Source organism: Astatotilapia calliptera, chromosome 4 (genome assembly GCF_900246225.1).
Source record: "Astatotilapia calliptera chromosome 4, fAstCal1.2, whole genome shotgun sequence".
Classification (NCBI taxonomy): domain Eukaryota; kingdom Metazoa; phylum Chordata; class Actinopteri; order Cichliformes; family Cichlidae; genus Astatotilapia; species Astatotilapia calliptera.
In genome coordinates, this window is record NC_039305.1 from 22,028,510 (window position 1) to 22,040,570 (window position 12,061).

At 39.0% G+C, this 12,061-nt stretch overlaps 2 protein-coding genes across 6 annotated transcripts in view; one reads left to right on the forward strand and one right to left on the reverse strand.

Annotated features, from left to right (window-relative positions):
- Positions 1–443: 443 nt before the first annotated feature.
- Positions 444–3,987, reverse strand: dexi (Dexi homolog (mouse)). 2 transcript variants are annotated; one of them, XM_026165477.1, is made up of 2 exons: positions 3,022–3,987; positions 444–2,347 (listed from the first exon to the last, which is right to left on the reverse strand). In XM_026165477.1, the coding sequence occupies exon 1, from the start codon at positions 3,375–3,377 to the stop codon at positions 3,108–3,110; it is 270 nt and encodes an 89-aa protein (XP_026021262.1). In that variant the 5' UTR covers positions 3,378–3,987; the 3' UTR covers positions 444–2,347; positions 3,022–3,107. The 2 variants fall into 2 exon arrangements, with proteins under 2 accessions (XP_026021262.1, XP_026021261.1); XM_026165476.1 differs by having other exon boundaries at positions 2,944–3,987.
- Positions 3,988–4,093: 106 nt separating this feature from the next.
- clec16a (C-type lectin domain containing 16A) overlaps positions 4,094–12,061 on the forward strand; it is a 52,524-nt gene continuing 44,556 nt past the window's right edge. For 3 of the 4 annotated variants that reach the window (XM_026165478.1, XM_026165480.1, XM_026165479.1), the window contains exons 1-5: positions 4,095–4,342; positions 5,102–5,230; positions 5,855–5,988; positions 7,671–7,819; positions 10,928–11,033. In XM_026165478.1, the coding sequence (XP_026021263.1) occupies positions 4,269–4,342; positions 5,102–5,230; positions 5,855–5,988; positions 7,671–7,819; positions 10,928–11,033 (592 nt within the window). In that variant the 5' untranslated portion in view covers positions 4,095–4,268. Of the gene's footprint in view, positions 4,343–5,101; positions 5,231–5,854; positions 5,989–7,670; positions 7,820–10,927; positions 11,034–12,061 lie in introns of all 4 variants that reach the window. The other variant, XM_026165481.1, reaches the window with a different exon arrangement.

The following is a 12,061-nucleotide window of genomic DNA, read 5'->3' on the forward strand; positions in this document are numbered from 1 at the left end:
GTGAAGCATGAATTGTTGGTAATGAAAGAACTGGGTCGAGATTGAATCTCAACAAATAGAAAGGGAAAATACTGGATTCACATTATGAATAGACCTGAAAGTAAGCAAATGTCCATCTACAGTTCCTGGCAGTACCGCTTCTCGGAGTCGAATCAAATAACAGGCCGTCATCTGGCAGTTATCACGCAGAGCGTACTCCCACCACGCTTTGCAAATTCTAACAAATCTGAACACTTAGCATTGTTGGGGATTTCCATCATCGAATTGTGGAGACTTCAAAGAATTCCCACAATTTGAAGCCACTGCTGCTGTTCTCTGTTGCACTCACTCCCTCTTGTGGTTAAAAAGCAATATGACATCACGCTGATGCACATGATTATTAATAAAACCCTCACACCTGCAGAAATACACAAGCTGATGGTTTAAAGAAAGAGGCTACAAGCTGGCATTCGCTCAAAGTTTATTAAATACACAATGGAAAATAAAACTCTACAGTTCATTTGAGCATGTGCATGTCTGCAAAGAAGCCGATGCGGTGGGACGACACAAGCACAGGTTGTATGTTTCCCGCGAGATGATGATGATGATGGTGGCCCTGAACAGGGTAGCATGCCTGGGAAACAGCATGGCCACTGACTTTTGTACAAAATTAGGAAATCTGTTACAGCTTCAGATGCTACTGTTTTCATACCAAAACTAAGAAGCACTGTTGTACTGACATTGGTCAATGAAAAGAAAGCCACCTGCTAACATTGTTTACAGCATGAGACAGCGAGATTACACACTTCCTTAAATATTATCTCCTATTCACAGCCTTACCTCGTATTGATTCTGTTCCTGTTTGATTAAATTCCACATAAACGTATGGAATACACACAGTATTCATACTATATATTTTATTAGTATCCTGAGTTTTAGTGCCCTGTGGTCTAAATACTGTTTCCAAACACATGTTTTCCCTCCAAAAAAACTTAGCTATGGACATCTTGACAAAAACAACTACCAAAATATCACCAAGGCCTTAACCCACATAAAAAACGATTTGGTATCAGGTATCAATGATCGGCTTTTTGTTAAACTCTGGTGCCAACTCTCTGAAAAACATTCTTAAATTACTTTGTTTTCATCCATGTTCTTGAATCACAGCAAGACTTTTTATTCCCTTTTTCCCTATTAGTTAATTACACAGTGTGGCTGTGGATTATTATCTCCCTATATTGAGTGCTGACGAGGGAAAATACCAGCACCAGCAATCTCGGTGAAAAGCTGCCTAGCAAAATATAGACAATTTATATTTACTTTCTCCCCATCCACAATTGGCCAAGCTCATGGATGAAATGGTTACCTGTGAACCATTTCATTTGTATAACTATGTAACTGATCCATTGCTTGAATCCAGTTTATTATTGCTGTTGAGAATATACACTTCATAAAAAGCAGCTCTAAATTTGTGACAGCACAAGCAGGAGAACACAAGGAATTAAACAGCTGGCTCAAAATCCTCTGAAGACGGTCAGCATAATGCATCTCGTCTCTCAGTAAATTGTTGTTGTTGTTTTTTTTAAAAAAAAAAAAGAATGAAGCCTTTCTTTAGAGGCTCCTTTTCAGACATTTGACAGGTTTGGCCAGCTGTGATCACAGTGGTCACCACTCCGCCTAATTACTGACAAACAAAGGGGTACAGCACTAAAGAAATACCTCTTTCTCGACACTTTAATACTCTGACTTGTGGTGAATGGCGTAGTGACAATATTAAAAAGTTTACGGCACTTTTATGTCCTACATCTTCCCCGCCTCAGTTCAGAGACAGTGTTATGCTTCACCAGTGCTTCCATAATCCTTAGCTGTGCTTCTGAGAGTAAGGGTGATGTTAGTGGACCCAAATCTCCGCGAGGATGTTCTTAAGAGAGAAATGGATTCTGTATTAGAGGATAAAACGGTGACTTAAGTTGTTCTGTGAGTGATTAAGTATTCATCATGCTTATTGGACATTGTTTTCCTGCACTTCACCAGTTCTACTGCCATATGTCACATTGTAGGACATCACACCGTGGCTGATGCGGCAAGTTTCAAACACATTTTGCTTTTAGAGTGAACTTCCAGTTCCTGGATAGATCCACATCCCTGGCAACATTAATTTTTCTTCCAAAGGGAACAGCTGTCTCTCTCCGTTCTCCTGCACCATGCTGTGCTTCCATTTTCGTTGTATCCAAAGCGAGGGTAGCAGAGGCCAGCGCTAACCTCTTGTGGTTGCTTGATATTCTGCTGGGAACACGCCTTCCCAAAGTGCTCTTTCCATCAAACAGTCACGGATCATAAGTCTGCAAGAGATGAATCCTCAACCTACCTGTGGACACAAAAAAAACATTTACCATCATAAAAAGGTAGAGCTTGATTTTTAAATTTGACTTTATAACAGATATACTGGCTATTAAAGTGTGCTGAACATATGGTGCTTACTTATTGACTATTACAATCTGGTGTTTGGAGAACTACACAATCTTTGCCTCTGTACACCACCACAGTGGATTTTAACAATCAAACAATCATGTGCAGACTTTCAGCTTTAAGTCAGGGATTGCACAAAAGTATTTAACAGTTTAGAAACTACAGCTGTTTTTATGCAGTCCTCCGTGTTCAGAGCTTCGATAGTAACTGGATTTTAAATTTTAAATGAAAGAACTGCTTGGATAAATATCTTTTGTCTAGAAGTCTTGAACCCATGGAAATCATCACCAAATGAACACTTGAAGAACTACTTTTCAGCCTATGTAAATGGGTGACTATGTATAAGAAGAGGCTGTAATTCCTAAAAAGTTAATGCAAAAGAAAAACTGACAGTCTGTACTTCAATCACAGTGTCCTGGTGTATGGAATCAAAATTGCAAAACTATGACTGTCTAAATACTTAAACGTTTGACTGCACTTGTGCCATTTGCTTACTTTTTGCCTGATGTGCCTCTCTGAACAAAAAGCTTAAGAAGCATCCACTTTGAGGCATTTTCCCAACAAACTGCTGACCTGGGAGCACCAGCCTGACCTCTTGATCCCAGCAACATCATTATCAAAATCTGATTATTCCGTTTTTTCCTTCCAGGACCGCCTTGTCACTCCAGATATCCCTCAAACACATCCAGCTCCGTGTCCGTGTCATAGGGAACAGAGGCCGGGTCGGACAGCACCCCGAGGTCCACCAGTGCCTGGTCCATATCCTCAGGCAGGAATACTATCCCCACATTCAGGACGATGTACTCCATCAGGAAGGCATAATAGAGGATCAGGACGTTGACAAAGAACAGGCCCAAATAAAACATATATGGGAGTTCGTCCAGGAGCGATTCCACCGAATCTAGCTGGGCATAAATTTGGTGTGTCATAGAAAATAAAGAAAGCCACGGATAGGGGTTCTTGTGTATGTGTGTGTGTGTGTGTGTGTGTGTGGCCTGAAGTTGTTGCTGTCAGCGTTAGAAGTCTGTGTGGGTAGCTGGGATTGGGGCATCCATTTCGGCCCGTCCTGGCCTGCAACGACGATTCAGAGGAAGCCCTCAATGTAGTAGCTTATCTGTACGGTCCAGAAGAAAACGACAGGAAATCATGCGGGCTAAACAACATAAAGTCCATAGCTAATTATAACCAGAGGAACACATTCAAATATCACAGCCAGTTAGCTCGACGCATTCTTGGCATTGACTCCGTGAGTTTGTTGAATTCACGCCATGCCAGCTGGTGGCTAGAGCTAAAAAATAAAATAAAATAAAAAAGTAGCATAGGAGTCGGTCTAAAAAATGCAAGAAAACTACTGCGGACTTGTTGTTTACACACCCGGACAGAAAGAGACGAACTATTCACAAAAACACACGTCGAATTATTTATAGTTTATAATGTCCCGTCTTAACATTTCTGCCAACCGCATCAAAACAGTCCCAACCAGCAACCAACCAAAGCGTCGGCATTTGATTGGCCTTAGAGCTGTCAATCACCAAAACAGTTATGGTCGCGTGCTTTAACCATCATTGATAGCATGGGAAGTCATTGGTTGTAGTTTTTTCTCAGTTCTACTGTAAACCCTCTCGTAGGGAAAAGAACTACAACTCCCTTTGCCCACGCTATTACGTAATGACCCCGCAGTGGCTACCATCACCGCCTATCACCCCCTGTTTGCTAAGCAGCTAGCCGAACGGGAAAGTGGGTGTAATGGATAGATACGAACACTAACACTAGCAAAACAAGGCGCCCGGCAAAATTGCAGTCCCATTAAAACCGCAACCATGTTTGGCCGGTCACGGAGCTGGGTTGGAGGACAGGGGAAAGCGAAAAATATCCACTCCCTGGACCATTTGAAGTGAGTAGTTAGCATGAAATAAGCTAATGTTAGCCTAAGTGGTCGCTGGTTGAAAACGACAGTCGTTTTTTACCAGCGTTATATTTAGCAGTAGTGAATGTGTGTAAATGCATTTATTCAATCAAATTGTAATAAAGCAAGGATTACTGGATTTTTTTTATTATGTTTTGCGAGGTAAGTAAAATCTGATGTAGTCCTAGCAGACAAAAACCGAATTGACACTATAAATTAAGACGATAAATTAAGTGTTTAAATTAAATTTTAATCTGAATATCATTAATACACGAAGAACTGTATTTACCAATTTTGTAAAGCTTGCATGGAGGCTGAATTAAAAGAGCTCATGCTGGAAAACACTGGCTTTTACCAGAGTACGAAAACATGCATTCGTTTAACCCCAACAGGTGCATGACATTGAGGGGTGATTTCGATCAACCTGAATCAGGACATAAAATCCCGAGCCAGGGCTCTAGTGAGGCTAAATGAGGGAAACCTCTTGTGTGCACAAGTTTCTAGGTTAGTGGTTATTACACTGCACCAGCCCAGTAACAGCGCTACTGCATCTATCAATATTCCTTTGAAACGTTATTAGGTTTATCTAGCAGCTTTCTGCAATGTCACGCGATCAGTGCAATCTTTGTCCTGCTAGGTTTAGATACAGATATGTGAATGTTAATGACTTCAGTCAAATTTAAACAAATGGCTTTTGTCACCTCCTCTTTCACATTTTCACCTTATTTCTGTAACTCTCTCTATCAGGTATATGTACCACGTCTTGACAAAAAACACAACAGTAACAGATCACAACAGGAACCTTCTGGTGGAGACCATCCGCTCGATCACAGAGATCCTCATCTGGGGGGACCAGAATGACAGCTCTGTGTTTGAGTAAGTCCCAGTTCAAGTCTTAGTGTGCGATTCATCACTTTTAAATACAGATATGAAGGTGGTACTCTAATGTGGGAGTTAAAGTGACATCTTACTCTGCTATCAAAGTGATGATTTTAAACATTATCCAGTTTCTATGATGCAAAGTACTGAGGTGTTTACTTCTCTAAAATGAGAACCTAATATTAAACAAAGAATTAGTCTGAGATAATTTTTTTTTAAGGTGAAGTTTGCGGTCTGTAAGTGCAGAAAGTCAGTATATCGCTGCACATAAATTATGATGGTCTAACAGTGTTGAAATATTCTGGAAAGTAAAGTGAGAGTCAGCTGAGATGCATTTGGGTGTAGTGAGTAGAACAACTGCGATAAGAATAAGAATTACAGTACTGTGCAAAAGTCTTTAGCCAACACTCAGAGGTTGTTCAAGTGCACAGTGCTGTAAATTAAGAATACTGTATGAAAATGATAAATAAACACCTAACCATAATATTAGTAAGCAGGGTAATGTCTCTCTCTCTTTTTTTTTTTTAAAGACATTGTCCATTTTATGATGGTTGTATGTTATTCAGTCAACTTGAATTAAAAAAATTTTTTTACCTGCTTGTGTCTTATGTCTGTGACCAGTTTCTTCCTGGAGAAGAACATGTTTGCCTTCTTCTTGAACATCCTCCGTCAGAAGTCTGGACGTTACGTGTGTGTCCAGCTCCTCCAGACCCTCAATATACTTTTTGAAAACATTAGCCATGAGACTTCCCTATGTAAGTAGTATTACATCATTTCACTCTCTGACTAATGCTGCTAATAGACTGACATTAGTTTATGTTAGGTAACTATTAATAGAACTGTTAACTCAGGGAAAAATAAAGAAGTCTAAGGGGGTCATTTCCACTTTTCTCTTTTACTCTTTTCCTGTTTTTTGCAACTGCTTACCTTGTAAAAACTGTAAAAGCAGTAAAAAGCACTGACGGTATAAAGTCTGTGAAAACTTTCTTTCATGTGACTATGTTTCTAGCTATTTAGTTTGTGTTGTTAGCTAACAAATCCACAGTTTATCCATACATTAATGTAACTATATGTACTTTAAATGTGTACAGTTAATAATTAAACCGCTAACCATTTCTAATAATATACAACTTTGTATTCACATTTTTAGCAAGCTGTTGTTTTTCACTTAGTTGTTTATCCGTTGTTTTCTGCTAACAATTTAACAGATTTTTATACCATTAATTAAATACTTGAAATTAACATAATCACAGCTAGCTTCTTGAACCCTTTATTCTCTTTTCAACCGTATAAACTTTAATCGTGTTTCCATTTTTTTTACCTTATGTTTTCTAGTACTACAGTTTATGTTCAGTTGTTAACAAACCAAGTCTCTACTTTGTACTTTAACTCTCTGTCTGTTAAGCAGTAAGTGGTTCTTCATTGTTTGGCTAACTGCACTGAAATGGGATAATCCACCTGTTAGCTGCAATATTCAGGTTTATAAAGCACTTTGTAAATGAGCTATGTGTGAAGGAGAATCTGTTTTTCTCAGGTGACAGGTGGTTTACTGGACCAGCAAGCTGGAGTCAAAAACCCAAGTCAATGAGGCCTGTTTTATACAATAAAATAGTCTCTCTTTTCCCAAGCACACCTAAACAGTTTACAACATAACAGGTTACCACATGGTCAAACATAACAAAGTTTCTTACTAACGCAGGAAAAATAGGTTGATGTATGCAATGGACAAAAAAAAACTATATTATTTTATTTCATAAAATAGTGCTGATTGCACTTGGCGAACATCTGATTTGCGAGTTGATCACGCGGCTCAGTGCATTCTGTATAAGAGCTTGTCGAGCTGGTGATTGAAACAGACTGTCCTTCACGCTGGTTTCAAGTGCTTTGCAAACCCGAATATTACAGCTAATACATGGCAGTGAGGGGCAGTACAACAGTGATCCCCTTAGACTGATTTTTAAGTTTTAGTCTCCTTATATTCCACTGAGTTATCGGTTCTAACGGTGGTTAGGTAACATAAGCTAATGTAAGTCTGTAACTGGCACAAGATGGCACTAAACAAGTTCTAAAAACTTTAACTTTCAGCACTTATTTCTTAAATCCAACTTCACGGACAGTTTTAAATCTGTTACTGGGGAACCAAAATCTTAGTAGATTATATACTGTCCATTTCACAATGGGTTGTTATAAACATAAACTAAAGTTGGTATTTCAGCAAGGTGTTGCAGTCACCACAAGAGCTTTACCTCACCTTTGCTCCAATAACAGTGAAAGAAAACCTAAGGTAGTGAAATGAATCAGTCCACCTTCAGCTTTTAACACTGTGTCATTTTCTGTAAATGCTGAGCTATTAGATAAATTGCATGACAATCTGGAGGCTTAATAAAAGCCATCTCTTCTCTGTACCCTAAACGTGTCGCCTCCTTTCTCATTACAGATTATCTCTTATCAAACAACCACGTCAACTCCATTATTGTCCACAAGTTTGACTTCTCGGATGAGGAGATCATGGCTTATTATATCTCCTTCCTTAAGACCCTGTCACTCAAACTTAACAACCACACCGTGCACTTCTTCTATAATGAGGTAAGGCTACGGGGGGGAGAAGGGATGGTGTGAGAGAGGAAAAAGACAGGCTAACAAAACATGAAGAACCTTCTGCTCAGTGTCTGCATATCTTTATGAGAGATACGAGGGAGGGAAGGAAGTGGTGAAACATAAGACACTATGGATGGAAGCAGTGTGCAATGAAGCAAATTTGTAATATCAGCCAACTGTCTGAAACTGCAAATGATAAAACTGGAATTTTTTTTACCCCTCAGTAAGTAATTTTAAGGAATACATATAATACTTTATCTAATTTACTACACACATGCACTTATTTTAATATGCAATTATATACAAATAGTGCTTGGGGGACAGTTGTGCAAACTTCAGTTCACCTCCTTATTGTTAACTTTGTCATTACATTTTGCCACTTTTCAAACTCTCTTAGCAACCCACTGACAAATCAACTCAAAAGGAATTGTAGTACTGACTTCCTGTTGCCCTGCTGTAGGCATACTTTTCATTGTGTGAACTCTGTTCAGTGAGGGGCAGAGAGTAGCATGCAGCTGCACCAGCAGGCCGAGCAGGCTGTTTCCACATGTGCAGTGTTGTTTTTGTGGTTTAATGAGGAAGCTGTAGACTGCACAGGAAAAAAAATAAGGCATCTGAGTGGTTATTTTGTGTGTGTATATAATCACAATTACTGCACAACACTTGAACTTGTGGCTGTGTTGATTTTGTTATAAATTCACAATCCTTAGAAATGAAATGCCTTCAATTAAACAAATAAAAACACTTAAAGTAAGTTTCAGTCTGGAACCGTATTTGTCACATGCATTTTCTGCCAGTAAAGCTTATCAGTGTGCTTATCCCAACAGGCAGATTAGCAGCAGAACATAGAAACAGAGCTTCTGCAAATCAGCAGCACATTTTCTCTGTCAAAATACTGGCTTCCTGTGTAGAAGCATTGATTTAAGAGATACTGCACACAGCAAATAACTGAATTTTTAGAACGTGGCACGGACACATTATTTCTTGGGCTTGTTTCTAAATCTATTTTTCTATATGATACATATTGTGTGTTTGTGTGTCATTTGTTTGCAAATGAGGTTTTAGATTGTTGCCAAGAACTCTGACCACACTATTCATTTGTGATGTTGCTAACCTCTGATGTTTCAGTGATATCTATCGTCTTTCCCTTGGCCTCTTTGTGCTGGGGAAAGTTATTGGTGTACTGTTGATGGTAGCGTTACCCCTGAAGCCAAAACCAGACCTGTTGTGTAGATCTGAGAACATTTATGTCTTTTTAAGTTAACTATTACATTTTTGTTTTAATTTGTGTGTTAACAAATATCTAGTGTTAATAACCAACTTGACACATTGTTGGTCTAAAGTCAAATATATTTTTTTATTCTAAAAATAATTAAAAACCTTTTTTAAGCAGTTTATATTATTATATGTTATATAAATATTTTAAATTAATCTATTAGTTTGATTATCATTATTATTCATATTTTGGAGTCTTAGCTATAGTTTATTCTCCTGCAGATGGTGCCGTTTGATAACTGCTCAGCTTTCCTCCTTCTCAGAACTACACAAGTCACATTTTTAAAACTATTGCAAAAAGTCGGTTTGGGTTTGGTGTCAGGCTCAGAACTCCTCATTTGCTGTGATTCTGGGTGACTGTTTAAATGCTTGACTCACAGCTATGACTGCCTGGAGGTCACAGCAACTGAGGAATGGTCGGGTGGACAATCGGGCACTGGCACAGAGAGAGATAACAGTAGTATCCAGAGTTATCAGGTTGTTGTGCAGAATTGCTAAATGGAGCGTGCTGGTATGTTGAGACGTGTTGAGCTTCTAAAATCTTATTATGGTTAGAAGAAGAAGTCCCTGCTGTTAAGCTCATTATGCTCAGAATTAAGTACATTGGTTTGTTCAAATTTCTTGTTGGAACTGGTATGCCAATACTAGAATTTTATAGTTAAAAGATGAAAACTTGAAAAGTTAATGGCAAAACAAACAACACTGCACAAGATTATTATGAGTTATTATGAGTCTAGCAGTACGTGAGGTGGTCCAGGGGGATATACTACGAGGGACGTTTGACACAGCTGGGCTTTCTTTAGCTTAGCTGGCTTGATTGGTATCACAACGGTGGTTATAAGGTCTCTGTTAAGTTGGGTTCTCTAGTCAAGGCTCTGTGCACGCTCATATAAAAAGGAGCATTCCACAGGTCATGTGACCCTTTCTTCACACGCGAGTGCCACCTCTTCCAATCAGACATCGTCAAAGTAAAGAAAAATAAAAACCTTTCAACGGTGTTGCAAAAGGCCAAGAAATTAATGCTGAAGAAAATCATTAATCTGAAGAGCACACATAGCAATAAAATAACAGTTTAATTTTAATTGTATCACTGAGTGCACTCTCTGCTGTGCTGTTTATTTGTAAGTTGACAGCTGCACATTAGAGCTTTGAAACTTTAAGCTATAATAGTATCCAGTTTAAACGTTACTGTCAGACTGCTTAATAAAGGAGACATAGAAATCGCTTTAGATTGTCAGCGCGTAAAAGTCAAATCCATTAGAATTTGAATGTGTGTACTGTGTTCTAGTAGCTCCAATTCCAGCTGTTACTAAGCAGCAGATTAGAATCAAGGATACTAAGATTTAAAAAATATTTTCCGAACCACCAAATTTATGCAAATTGGTTTTAGTGATTTTCAGCTTAACAGTTTGCATATATGAAACTGCAGCAGACAATCTATAAAAAAGAGTGGTTCTTCCAGCCAGTTTAAAACGAAACTCTACAGTGATTTAGCCAGTGGGAAAGAGAGCCACTTGCATGATACAGAAAGCTCTTGATTTTAGAATCAACATAGCTCACTAACTTACTAATCTAGCTTTGTAGTGGACCCCTCTGAATCTCACAAAACAGTGTTTTGTATTTTTTTTTAAGTATTTTCTCATTAAAACAACAGTAATGTTATAAGATTACTGCTCCTGTTAAGTTTTAACCTTCAAAATTCAGCACTCTTGTCTCCTTTAGCAGCCTTCTATCTCTCTCTGTGGTCATTTGCATCCTGAACAAAATGGTGCAGTGCCTTGTCTTGCTCACCAGCGCCCACTCTCTGTCTCCCACACACAGCACACTAATGACTTTGCCCTGTACACCGAGGCCATTAAGTTTTTCAACCACCCTGAAAGCATGGTCCGCATCGCAGTCCGAACCATCACACTCAACGTCTACAAAGGTGAGTGCCGTGAATACGCACGTGCACACGCTGCTTACATCCACACACTCTCACGGGATGCTGGGACCGCCTTTCTCTGTTCTTCCCTCTTCTTGCTGCTGCTTCTGGTGCATGAGCATGACTGACAGGTAACACTGTAACAAATACACACTAAAAAGCAGTCTGGCAAATTTTCTTTCTTTTAATGTTTTGTTGCTTATTTAGGGTCAACATGCAACCCCAGTTGCAAATAATTGGGGACAATGACTAAAATTTTGGTAACACTGAAAGCATTGATTTGCAGATCTCATAAACCAATAATTATATTCTAACGCTAATGGCAGCAACATGTTTCAAAATGTGGGGCATCTGTATCATATCTGTTCAAATTTGGATTCTTCTTTGCGTGATAGAACTTTAACCCACGTTTTTGGATGGCACTGTGAACTGTGCTCACACACAGTGACTTTTGGAAGCATTCCTGAGGCCAGAATTATGCCTGTTTTTAATAGAGCACCGACTGAGAGCCCGGAGATCACGGGCATCGAATTCAGAGTTTTGGCCTTGGCGCTCACACACAAAGATTTCTCCAGATTTTCTGAATCTTCTGATATTAAGTGCTGTAGATCAGCGGTCCCCAACCTTTTTTGCGCCACGGACCGGTTTATGCCCGACAATATTTTCACAGACCGGTCTTTAAGGTGTCGCGGATAAATACAACAAAATAAAACTAGTACCGGTACTGAAAAAAATAAGATTTATTCATAACACACGTGAAAAGACCCAGGAAAACCGAGTTAACGATAAAAACGATAACAAAACAACGCTGAAAACCGATAAAAACCATGAAAACCATAAATTTCTCACCTAAGCCTCAACTCTCGCGGCCCGGTACCAAACGACTCACGGACTGGTACCGGTCCGAGGCCTGGGGGTTGAGGACCACTGCTGTAGATGGTGAAATATTTAAAGACTAATGTTCCATTGAGGAACATTGAAATTGTTCAAAAATTTATTAACAAGGGTTTTTTTTATTTTGTTTTGCTTTT

Excerpts from the sequence above, each read along its gene's own strand:
- dexi (XM_026165477.1), bottom strand. The coding sequence starts at position 3,377 with ATGACACACCAAATTTATGCCCAGCTAGATTCGGTGGAATCGCTCCTG.